The 12,500-nt window shown below is 49.6% G+C and overlaps 1 protein-coding gene across 1 annotated transcript; it reads left to right on the top strand.

Moving 5' to 3' along the window:
• Positions 1 to 2,202: 2,202 nt before the first annotated feature.
• On the top strand, positions 2,203 to 12,500 carry LOC113813388 (nuclear factor interleukin-3-regulated protein-like; the record flags this gene model as incomplete). The annotated part of the gene is given in 2 exon segments (XM_070134988.1): positions 2,203 to 3,182; positions 11,235 to 12,500. Coding segments are annotated over 2 exon segments (1,291 nt in total), but the record flags the coding sequence as incomplete, so codon positions are not given.

Genomic DNA, 12,500 nt, shown 5'->3' with positions numbered 1-12,500 from the left:
CACACAGAAATGCCATGAAGAACACACAAAAAAGCCAGGGAGAACACACACAGAGAAGCCAGTGAGAAACACAGAGAAGCCAGGGAGAACACACAGAAAAGCCAATGAGAACACACACAGAAAAGCCAATGAGAACACACACAGAAATGCCATGAAGAACACACAAAAAAGCCAGGGAGAACACACACAGAGAAGCCACTGAGAAACACAGAGAAGCCACTGAGAACACACAGAGAAGCCAGGGAAAACACACAGAAAAGCCTGGGAGAACACAGGTACACTATACATGTGTTAGCCAGCCTTACAGAATCAACAACAAAGAAATGTATAAAAGAAAGAAAGAAAAAAAGACAAAAAAAAAAAAAGACGTGTAACATTGATAACAGGTTTTCGCTCAGGTGTTCTCCAAGCGTACTATTTATCAAAAGAACTTGCCGGCGATAAATATTAATGTTCTTTTTTTATATAACCGGTGTAATCATAATTGAACGGCACAGCTGATGGTACAAAGCATTGCGAAAGAAAAAATAGAGAAAAAAGATATAGGATAATTTGTGGTTGATGTTTTTATTATTATTATTTTATTTTTTGTTGATTGATGTTATTATTATTATTATTATTATTATTGTTGTTATTATCATTATTTTATTTTTTCAGGTTTTATTTATCAAATAAATTTGGTCTCGTATTCTCTCGTTCTTTGTTAATCTCTCTTACTCTTTTCCTACCTTTTTGTGTCTGTATCATTTCCCTGTCTTATTGCCTTCCCCTCCTCTCCGTCTCTTTAATGCTCTCTATCTCTCTGTTTATCTCTTTATTTCGTTTTTTTTTCTGTCTCGTCAATTTCTTATTCTCTTTTACCTCTCTATCGGTCTCCAGATCTTTATCCCCCCCCCCCTCACCTCCCACCTTTCTCTTGTCTTTCTCTCTCCTAGTCTCGGCTTCTATCCCTCTTCCTCTCGTTTGTTCTTTCTATCCCCCTTCCTCTCTTTATCATTCTCTCCCTCTCCCTCGTGAGTTCCGGTCCACGAGAGCCTTCGGTCATGAAACTCAAGCACTTCCGGTGATGACGCAACCGCGTGTATGAGTGTTCCTGTGTGTAAACCTTCCTGCGTGTAAACCTTCCTGCGTGTGAACTCTCAGGTCTCTACGTCCATGTCGTATTGTAACGTCCGTGTTTGTAATTGTTGTTTTGTTTCGATCATGTTTGTTTTCTCTCTCTCTCTCTCACTCTCTCGCACGGAGCTTTACTATGATAAGTAAAACGACCGTTTGTTCTTCCCCCGCGAGGCTGACTTCCTTTTTTTCTTTCCTACTGCCGCCACATATCTTCGGCGACACCACGCCATCTTCCGGTCGTCTCATTCTCTCAGCGCTTCGAAAATAGTTCATACAACTCCTTTTAAACGTCCTTCCTCTGCGCCGGTGTCCTGATTACGTCAGGACTCCCCCGAATTCTTTATTTTCTCTTTTTGTGTTCATATTTCCGGCCGAGAGTTGTCGAGCGAGTGACCCGGGCCAGCGTAGCAACGTGCGGGCTCCCCCCCCCCCCCTCTCTCCCTCTCAAGAAGCCCCTCCCCTCAGACTCCTTTCGCCCCGCCTACTTTCCTCGCAAGAGCTTAACGTCTCGCTCTCCCAGAGTTGTCAAAATAAAGAGACTTCTTCGCAAGCTTTCCGTAGTGTAATATCTCCTCCCGTGATGATTTAAGTCGAGATGGGGGGAGATTAGCGGCTTTAGAGTGGGCATTGTGTACACAGGCATCTGTCAACCTGTTCGAATTACGCAACGCGGCTTCCCGGGACACACGGTGACGTCACTAGGCAACGTAACAGAGCCTTATCCATGACGTCACGCGAGTCCCGCCCCCTTCGGCCCGTGCGCATGTGTGATTGGCTAGAGGCCCTAGAGCGGGCAAAGCGCTCGAGAAGATATAGTATACAAACCTTCTATACCAGAGTTTAGTTTGGAGCGCGAATCCTCTGGTGATACAACTCAGTGTGTAGTCCCAAGCTATCATAGACGTACCCCGTGGTTTTGACTTAGCCACCAGCAAGGCCTTTTCGGAAGGCTGAAACTTCACTTATATTTTCTTTAGTGGGTAAGTTTAATCGGAGTTCTACCTGTACACCTGCTGTTGATTGTGCCCGTTACGAATAGGTGGAAACTTATTGTTTATTGTTGTCATCGTTAGAGTGGTTGCGAGTGTTGGTGCTCTATCGTGTTGGTGGACCGAGTGGAAAGTGCAGTCGAAAGCTGGATGGATGTAGGTTGCATGGTTGGATGGTTGGCAGCCGAATCTGAAGACGTCTGCCAGCTGGAGGAGGAGGAGCGAGACGAGAAGAAAAGAAGAAGGAGGTGCAGGAGGAGGAAGAGAAAGCGGTGCAGCCACGCTCCAGCGGCTGTGAACTTGATTTCCTCGGCGGGCCATTGCTGGGCCAGGGTCACAGGCCCTTTGCGAGACGTGAACTTGAGACGCCGGTGGGTGGCGGGGAGAGAAGGAGGCACAAAGACGCCCTGCGAAAAAACCGCCGAACGACACGAACCTTGAACCCATCGGGGGCGAGCGGGCGTGACGGACCCGTGACAGCAGGACCCGATGGAAACTCGGATCGCAAGAGGAGGCGGAGGCGAGGAACTGGGTCATGAGGGAGGGAAGAGAACCATGAGGGAAAATCGTGAGGCAAAGCGGAGGCACTCGTCAGCTGTACCTCCGGCGTGCGTCTTCAGTTGTCTCCGGCGGGTTGCACGATGCAGTTGCACGATCAGCAGGAGCAGCAGTGAGGAAGACACACCGTGATATCGAGTTGGACTTACGTTATTCCAGTGCGAGACGCTACAGTGGAAGGAATCCTCGTGCTTGGACTTATACCTGGAGCTTTAATGGACTTCGACTCGAGTCCAAGTGTTGACAGTGACAGAAAAAATAACAACTTAGTGATTGTGAATTTATTCTTCGACTTCGTGAATGGAAACACGTGCTTGACTGTGAATCAGAAAATTTACCGATTTTCTCTGGTGTAAGGAAACATTGTGAGTCTTAGAAACAGGACACCACGCGCAAGAGATTGTGTTTAAACATTTTCCCAGCAACAATAATAATAAAAAACTAAACTGGACGTTCAACCCAGGAGACTGTTTCGGAAGTCTACAGCCAAGATGACGGCCATCATTCATAGAAGCAGTAAGTGTCAGAAGCTCCTTGGGGAGACAGCACAGAAAATGAAAGAAAATAAAATTAGAAAATGAATTAGCTTGAAAAAAATATATTTTTTTTTAGATAAGAAAAAAAGGAGCGGAAGTCAAACATTAATAGTACAGTGATGACTTTGCGGTGCGGGGTAAAACCACGTCGACACTCCTTAAAAGTTCTCCTCCGCCTCCTCCTCATCCTCCAGAGTTCACAGGCAGTGACGTCGAACCTTGCATCCGCTCTGACGTCTGCCAGCCTTGTTGTGACGTTTTTTGGACTTCGACGTGTGTGTTGGGTGTGATTGTCTTGTCCCTTGGCTGTGGATGTGTGTGTGATTGTTGTTGATTTTATCTATTTTAATGTTTGACTTTCTTGTGTGAGTTTTTTGGTGTGTTTCGGGATTGTTTTTTTGTGGAGGACTGCTTTTGTTTGGATGTGTTTGAATAGAGAGTTTACCTGTTTTAGAATTAGAAATATATTTTATGGTATTTTGTCTCGTTATGAGAATACTTCACACCAAACATTATTGTAGTCACATGACCATACACATCAGCACCCACCAAACTAGTCCAAGGCAGTTTACATCCTCATATTCACACTTACACTCACACACTTAGACACCTCCACACTTACATACTTCAAGACCGATTTCTTGTTGCAAAAGCGATCTTTCTCGAATCTCGGACATTCACGTGTCCCGCCGACTCGCTGGTCTGGTCTGCCGCCTGGCTTGGCTTCCTTGTGCGTCGTCTCAAGGCCAGGCCAGCGAGGTGAAGGAAGGGGACTCGAAACGTCATTGCCTTCATCGGACGAGGATTTAATTGCTGGTTAAGATTTATGTTCTGGTGTGAAGACTAAGTGGTAGTTTTCGTTTTTTTCCCCTATTATATTCTTTTCTCGGTCTTTATCGTTAGATTTTGGTATTTCTCTCTCTCCTTTTCCCCCCTCTTCTCGTTCTCGTTCACTCCATCTCTTCCTCGTTCTCTCTCCCTCATCTTTGAGAAAGAGAGAAAGAGAAAGAGAGAAAGAAAGAAAAAATAGAAAGAGAGAGAGGCGTGTGTGATAACCTTATCTCGACTGCCTTGATCGAGGGGGGGGGGGGGCTGGCAGGCTTCAGTCAGCCTTCGGGCCTCGTGCGGGTCACTCGGTACGGGCAGCTCGGAGGTCAGGAGGGAGATGAATGGGGTATAGGAGGATGGGGTATGGGCACTGGGGTGGATGGGCCCCGTGACGGATGGGGAAGGGGCACTGGGGTGGATGGGCCCCGGGACGGATGGGGAAGGGGCGCTGGGGTGGGTAGGGGGAAGGGGGACAGGGGGCATAGAGGGTGACAGAACGGGTGTGAGGAGGGTACGTGCCCAGACGCACCTCTAAGATGACTTGAGCAATCGTCCATCAAAAATAAAAGGAAAGTTAAGAAACTGGGCTTCCTTTCACGGCACGTAGTCAGAACAAAGATAGACGAAGGAAAAGAAAGACTAAAGAAGGAGAAGAGAGAGAGAGAGAGAGAGAGAGAGAGAGAGAGAGAGACAGAGAGAGAGAGAGAGAGAGCGAGAGAAAAAAAAAGTCCACCGTGCAGAGACCCGAGGCTCCGACGCCCTAAAAATAGCCTTGACAGTTGGGTTACTCAGCGAGCAGCGCGCGATGGCGGGGTCTCATGAATGCCAAAAGTATTCGAGAAAAATATCCCAGGAGTTGCGGCATCGCGACAGCAGCCCCCGCCAGCGCTTTCTTCTCTTATCCTTCTCTTGTTTCGTCTTCTTCTTCTTTTCTATCTTTAGTCGCTTATTTTCCTATTCCTCTCTTCCTTTTTTTCCGTTCTCCTTCTTTTCCTTCTTCTTCTTCTTCTCCATCACCTCCACCACACAACCACCACCACCACCACCACCACCACCACCACCACTACCTCCTCCTCCTCCTCCTCCCCCCCTCCTCCTCTCCTTCCTCCTCCTCCTCCTCCTCCTCCTCCTCCTCCTCCTCCTCCTCCTCCTCCCTGAGCCGGCCCGTTCTTGTTACGTCATGAGACCCATTGCACCGGGCGGCGGCGGCGAGCCAAGGCGTCCCACTTCAATTCGCTCAGCTTGGCGTTCTTTCTTCTCTGTCTCTCTCTCTCTCTCTCCCTTCCTCCCTCCCTCCTTCCCTCCGTCTCTCTCTTTCTCTCTCTCTCTCTCTCTCTCTCTCTCTCTCTCTCTCTCTCTCTCTCTCTCTCTCTCTCTCTCTCTCTCTCTCTCTCTCTCTCTCTCTCTCTCTCTCCGACTATTGCAAATATGTCAATAACCATCAAGACGAAAAAAGTTGGAAAGAAGCAGAAAAAAATGAGAAGGAAAAAAACCCGAAAGAGCATATCAAAAATGAAAGAAAGATAAGCGAGAAAGCGAGAGAACATGAGAAAAAAAACGAGAGAAAGAGAGCAAGAGAGAGAGAGAGCGAGAGAGCGAGGCCTAGAGACACGCGACTCCTGCGGCACGTGTCGTCCTCGGCTCGACCAGGCCTCCCGAGACACCCCCCCCTCCCCCCCCGCCTGCTCCCTCCCCCTACGCTACTCACTTATAACGGTCTTAGTAGCTAGAGAAGGAGGATGGAAGAAGGAGGAAGGAGAGAGAGAGAGGGAAGGAAGTATGAGAGAGGAGTGATGATGATGATAACGATAAATAGATGGTAACATTATTATTTGTATGAATGACGGTGATTATGTTATCAATTATATAGTCATTAGAATAATAACATCATAATGAATAACATCAATAACAACATAGATGAATAATACAACACGTCAAGCAAAACGAAACTGATTATATATTTTCTGTCCGTACGGCAAAGGTTATATATATATCGTTGCATAACTAAGTTACCTGACATAGCTACGTGATGCAGGAGTCTGTTGGCGTAATATCTTTTCATCTCCTTTTACGAAGGGCTTTCATAATCTTCACTTTTTTTCTCCCTTTTTCCATCTTCTTGATTTCTCCTCCCTCGATTTTTGTGGGAGTTATCGTCGTGTTTTTTTGTTCTCCTTTTCGCGTTCTTTCGTTTAGTATGTCGTTTCTCTTTGAGTTTTCTTTATACATCATTTCTTCTGTTCTTCTCTGTCTCCTCGTCACGTGCGCGACCGGCTTGGTTGAGTGAAGATCTTACAAGTTCAGATCTCTTTAGTAACATCTGTTCGTTGTGTTGCGTAAGGCCAAGGTGCGACACCCTTGTCCCATTCCGTAGGAGGGCGTCTGGCTTCGGCTTGGTTCGTCCTCATCCTCATTTTTCGCCTCCTCTTGTTCTCTTCTTCTTCGACTTCTTCTTTCTCCTTCTTATCCTTTTCCCCTCATTTTCGTCTTCCCCCATCGTCGCTCTCTTCTCTTTTCCACTTTTATCTCTTCTCCTCCTCTACTTCCACCGCCACTTTCTCCACCTCCTCCACCACCTCCACCTCCACCTCCTCCACCTCCACCTCCACCACCTCCACCTCCACCTCCACCTCCATCTCCACCTCCACCTTCTTCCACCTCCACCTCCACCACCTCCACTCCACCACTTCCACCTCCACCTCATCCTCCGCTTCTGACCCGATAACCTTTGCCTGATTCAATGTAGGTCGGGGCGCTTATACAGCCGCTTATGGTGCAACGTCGGGCTGTTTGATTCAAAGCGCTGTCGACTTTGTGTGGCTGTTTGAAAGCAATCTGGGCTAGGGGAGCATCGCTATTCAGGATGGGGGCGGGGGCGGTTCTCTGTTTTTTTTTTGTTTTTTTTTCTATTATTATTTTGTAGGGTAGGGTGGGAGGTTTGATAAAGTCTTTTTTTTTCACTTTTTTGGGTCTTTTTTTTTTACTTTGATTTCTTATATTTTTTTCTCGTTCTTCTCACTCTCTCTCTCTCTCTCTCTCTCTCTCTCTCTCTCTCTCTCTCTCTCTCTCTCTCTCTCTCTCTCTCTCTCTCTCTCTCTCTCTCTCACACACACCATCTATCCCTCTTCCATCGCTTTCTCTCCCTCTTCCTACCCCCCTTCCCCCTCGCCCCCCCTTCCCCCACCCACGAGCGCTTTCACATGGAGACAAGAGACAGTCGATATTGGCATCTCACGTGAGCTGGGTGTCACGTGACCAGCCCGGCTTTATCTTCCTTTATACAACATCCTCCTCCTACCTCCCTCCCCCCTCCTCTTCACCCCCTCGCCTCCCTCCACCTTCCTCCCCCCCTCCTCTTTCCAGTTTTCTTCGCTCGCTTTCCATTCCCTTCCAGCCTCACTCCCCCCCCCCCTTCATCCGCACCCCCATCCCCCCACCCTCTTTCCCTACCCCCTCCATCCCCTCCCTACCTACCCCCTACCCCCCCTATTGAAATTCAAAGGAAGGGCGAGCTGCACAAACAAGTCGCAAACACGTTTTCTATCTTTTCCAAAGTCTGGGCTGGAGTCGAGATTGATCTGAGTCCCACGCAAAAGCTTTTCTCTCTCTCTCTCTCTCTCTCTCTCTCTCTCTCTCTCTCTCTCTCTCTCTCTCTCTCTCTCTCTCTCTCTCTCTCTCTCTCTCTCTCTCTCTCGCTCGCCTCTTCTTCCGACGTCATGGCACTCGCAACGCTGTGTGGAATCTTTGCGATCAAGAGACAGCAATTTCACTCTTTTTGCGTGTTGGGGTAAGGGTGGTATGGGTAAGGGAAGAGGGGAAGGGGGAAGGGGGAAGGGGGAAGGGGGGATTAGGGAGGTGGAAAGGAAGTAGATGAGACTTTCTTGATTTAATCTTTCTTGATATAATGTGATTGGAAAATAAGTTTATAGAATGGCTTTAGGGTAAAGAAGGGAGAAAGAGAATAAGAGAAAGAGAGACTAATCTCCCTTTCTCCCTCGTCCTGTGTTGCTTCATTTACATTGTGTAATGAATGGGTATTATGCAATCGAGAAGGGGTAAGGGAGAGAGGGTAGCGGAGGCGAAGCCGAAGTCGGGTACATGCGCACTCGTCCGAACTCTCGTGTTGCATCATCGCTCTCGCTCCATTTTGTCCTTTGCTTCAAGGATTCTCATATTGCTTCGGACGCTTGTCTTTGCTCTTGGGCGCCGCCGTGGTGCATACTGCGTTCCTTTATATAAAAAAAGGAGGAAAAAGATGGATAGAAGAGTGAGGTACATAGCAATAATAACGATACACGTCAGTCTTTTCATTTGCTATTATTTATCCTCTTTGGTTCTCGTGTTGTCTTCCATACGTTATATAAGTAGGAGACCTCCCCCTCCTTATCCGCCCTTATGCCAAGAAAAAGTTTCCCACAACGAAGCGAAAAGTAGAAAGTAAAGCAATAAGTAACGCAGACGGGCGTGCTGGCATGGGAAGTTACAAAACAAAGTTGTGGCGTGCTGAGGACAGCAACTAACGCCATCGACCCCCTCCCCCCACCACATCACCCCCCCACACCCCCTTTTAGAGGTCGTCGCTGCCGGGGAAGTTAGTACGGCAGTGTAGTAGACGGCGCAGTCGAGAAGGGAAGGCAACACACGCACGGGCACGCACCTACGCTCTCTTGACTGAAGTTTCACTGGAAATCTTGGCTGATCGGAGTCCATGTTGACTGAAGTCCTTGACTCAACTCTTTATCTACTGTACTGAAGTCTGGTTTGGTGGGATTATGGTTTTGCTCGACTGAAGTCTTGCCCTGATGAAGTTTCTGGAGGACGGAGTCTTTTCACTTGCATTTTCGGACGACGGAAAACGGGAAACCGAGTAAATGTAAGTTAGTCCTTTCGTCTCCTCGTTATTCATTTGTTTATCTATTTATTTGTTTATTTATGCACCTGCCTCTCTAGAAGGGAAAAGCATCGAGTGCATTTATAGATATACATATTTTTTTATTGTGGTTTATCTAGTTGATTCCAGTTTTATTTTTGACACAGTTGTATAATTAGAAACTTGGGTGAACGTTAGGTAACCTTCGAATGGATGCCACGTTTCCGACTGGCTTGCAATGGCCTTGTCTTCGACCCCGGAAAGTACGGAATCTCTTGAGGGAAAAAAAACACAATTTTTTATTCTTAGAACTGACGCTCTCTCGCTCCATGACGATGCCAAAAATCCTTAAATAAACCTGGTTAATCGAAGTTATCAGGAGAATGAGTCACCAAGAAGGATTCAAGCTTGTTGCCGAAAGATCAGTGCTGTTTTAAAAAGCATTGGACAGGAAGAAAAACACGAAAATAAGACGAGTTGCTTTGGCCTGCCCCGACACCCGTCTGGCAGTCCGAACACATTCGTACCCAAGCAGAGGGCGTGGGTGTTGGGCGGGTGAGTGTATGTGTGTGCGTGTGTGTGCTTGCCTGTGCTTGGAGTTGGTGCTACAGGCACTGACGTCACTGTCTTCATGAGCCAAAGAAGAGGAAGGGATGGTGGGGAGGGGGGCGGTGAAGGAGAAGGGGGGATAAATTAGATTGGGAATGTATATCTGGCAGTGGCTGTGCTTGCGTCGGTGGGGAAGCGGGAGAAAGAGAGGGGGAAGAAAGGAGGGAGAGGGAAGGGGTGGGGGCAATGCAGGACCAAGGGAAGCCAAGGAAAGGAGAGTGGTATGGAGAAGGGAGAATGAGAAGAAGAGGAAGAGGAGGAGAGGGGGACAAGGGAGAGGAAGCGATGGTCCTCTCTCACCCTAAAGCAGCCCCCTCCCCTCTCTTCCCCTGCCTGTTACCTTAGCAACAGGTCATGCACAGCCACATGACCTTTTCCAGACGTGTTAATTAGCTATCCGTCATCCTCCCCTTTCGGATTAGGTCACGTGACATCTGTTGTGGTGACGTCAGACAATTAATGCCGTCGTTATACGCTTCGTTAGTCTTCGTTTCATGTTGTTTGTTAAAGTCGTATCTTCGTTACGTAAGGAGGAAGGAAGATTCGGGAACGTTTATGATTTATGGACAACTATCTTAGAGTGGATTGTTTTGATTATTGTTGCTAAGTCTTGATCTTAATCTGTTCTTCTTCTTTATCTATTTCTTCATCTTTTTCTTTTCCTTCCACGTCTTTCTGGTTCTTGAAGTATCTGTTTTCTCTTCTCACCTTCGCATGGGTTGCAATGCAGGCGATGTTGCAGTCGTGCACACCCGTTGCAGGGCCTCACAAGGGTCGGCGTCCCCAGATACATTCACGTACGCACGCACACACACGCGTATACACCAGTTCATGCGCACATACACAGACGGTGCACGCAGACACGCATGAAGGAACGGAAAGCCATCACTCCCAAAATACATAGAAACTTGCAAAGATATATAAACATAAAACACAAATGCAAGATTAAATAAACACATCGCAGCATGCACAGACACTTGTACACAGACAACCTCCACCTATGCACGTACACACATACACGAATCCCACACGCACACAGATCCCACACGTGCACATTTCCCACACGTACACAGATCCCACACGCACACAGATCCAACACGCACACAGATCCCACACGCACACAGAAACGACGCACACACGGCCACCAACGCACAGACGAACGCATCATGTAACCGGCTAACCCCTACCGGAAGTGTAGTCCGTCGGGGTGCATTCTTGCAGTGGTGTTGCGTCGCGTCTCTCGGTGTTGGTGTCCTCCTGATCGGACACTTTTTTTTCTGTTTTATGCTTCCAACGCTTGAAACCAGACGGGGTAGCTGTCATACCTTAAGGGGGTGGAAGGTTGGAGGGATGAAAGTGCTCAGCAGGTACAACAAAGACTTTTATAACCAGCCCCCATCCTCCGCTCGTACTCTTCCCCCTCCTCTCCTGTTGCTCCCTCTTCCTCCCTCCTTTCCTTTCTCCTATCCTATTCGTCCTCCTATCTCTTCTTGCCTCTCATGCCCCTTCGTCAACTACCCTGCTGTTACGTAACATTATCTCTCGCTATCAGGCCCCGCCAGCACCACATCCTCTGGGGCCTTTAGGGTGAAACTGTAGGAAATTTACACTGTGAACTCTTTTAGGTATCAGTAGATCATAAGCGCAGTTACTATTTTAAGATACGTGTTTAGGCACAAATCCTTAGTGTCGCCGCCACTAACGCGCTCTCTCTTTGTTCCACAGATGTTCTCCAGCATCAAATTATGGTTGCTGAGACGGTGAAGTACCCGGTGAACTACCCGGCCCTCATCCCGCTGTCGCCCTCCGTGGCGGGCCTCGGCTACAACACGTGCTCGTCCTCGCTGCTGCACGCGGCCAACTACTCGCCCAGCCACATCATGGACTCCAAGGCCTCTTCACAGCTGCAGCAGCCTCAGCAGCAGCAACAGCAGCAACAGGCTGCCCAGCAGCAGGCTCAGCAGCAGGCGCAACAGGCGCAGGGCATGCAGGGCGGGCAGGACACGCCTGTAGGCCTGGGAGCGCCCGGCCTGAGCATTCCCTCCACACTGGAGCTCGCCGCGCAGTTGCGCAAGAAGGAGATCTTCACACAGCGCAAGCAGCGCGAATTCATCCCCGAGAACAAGAAGGACGAGTCCTACTGGGACCGGCGGCGCCGCAACAACGAGGCGGCCAAGCGGTCCCGCGAGAAGAGGCGCTTCAACGACATGATCCTCGAGCAGCGCGTCGTTGAGCTCTCCAAGGAGAACCACGTGCTCAAGGCGCAGCTCAACGCCATCAAGGACAAGTACGGCATCCTGGGCGAGACGCTCATCAACATGGACCAGGTCATCGCCAACATGCCACAGACGGAGCAGATCCTCAACAAGCGGACCAAGTTCTCGCAGGCGCTCATCACCCTGGGCAGCCCCCCCTCCGTCACGTCGCTCCTCAGCCCCAACGGCAGCTGCGCCTCCAGCCCCCCTCCCCCCAACGCCCACTTCCAGGACCCGGAGTCCCCCTCGCAGTACTCCCACTACGCCCCGCCCGCCCAGATGGACGACCACGAGGCTCCCTACGACGCGCCCTCGCAGCAGTACCCCCCGACGTCAGCGAGCGACCTCTACCACAGCCAGAACGCCCTCAACCTGTCCGCCCGCACGTCCACGTCGTCGTCGTCGCACTCGCCGTCGTCTCACATGGACTACTCGCCCAGCGACGTCGAGCTGTCGCGTCGCTCGCCCGTCAGTGAGGCCGGCTCGTCGCTGCCGCACAAGCTGCGCCACAAGAGCCACCTCGGCGACAAGGACGCCGCGCAGTCGCTCCTGGCGCTGCATGGCATCAAGACGGAGCCACATGACGCCCACCACGAGGCCGCCGAGGACTCCGTGGGCTCCTCGGACGAGCGCGACTCCGGCATCAGCTACTCCTCCTCCTCGCCGTGCTCCGACTACCACCGGACGTCGGACACCAGCTCCTCGCCCATCTCCAACAGCAGAACACAGCCGAGCC

This window comes from Penaeus vannamei, chromosome 20 (genome assembly GCF_042767895.1).
Source record: "Penaeus vannamei isolate JL-2024 chromosome 20, ASM4276789v1, whole genome shotgun sequence".
NCBI classification, from domain to species: Eukaryota; Metazoa; Arthropoda; class Malacostraca; order Decapoda; family Penaeidae; genus Penaeus; species Penaeus vannamei.
Note: the sequence above shows the minus strand (reverse complement) of the source record. Positions and strands in the feature narration are given on the sequence as shown.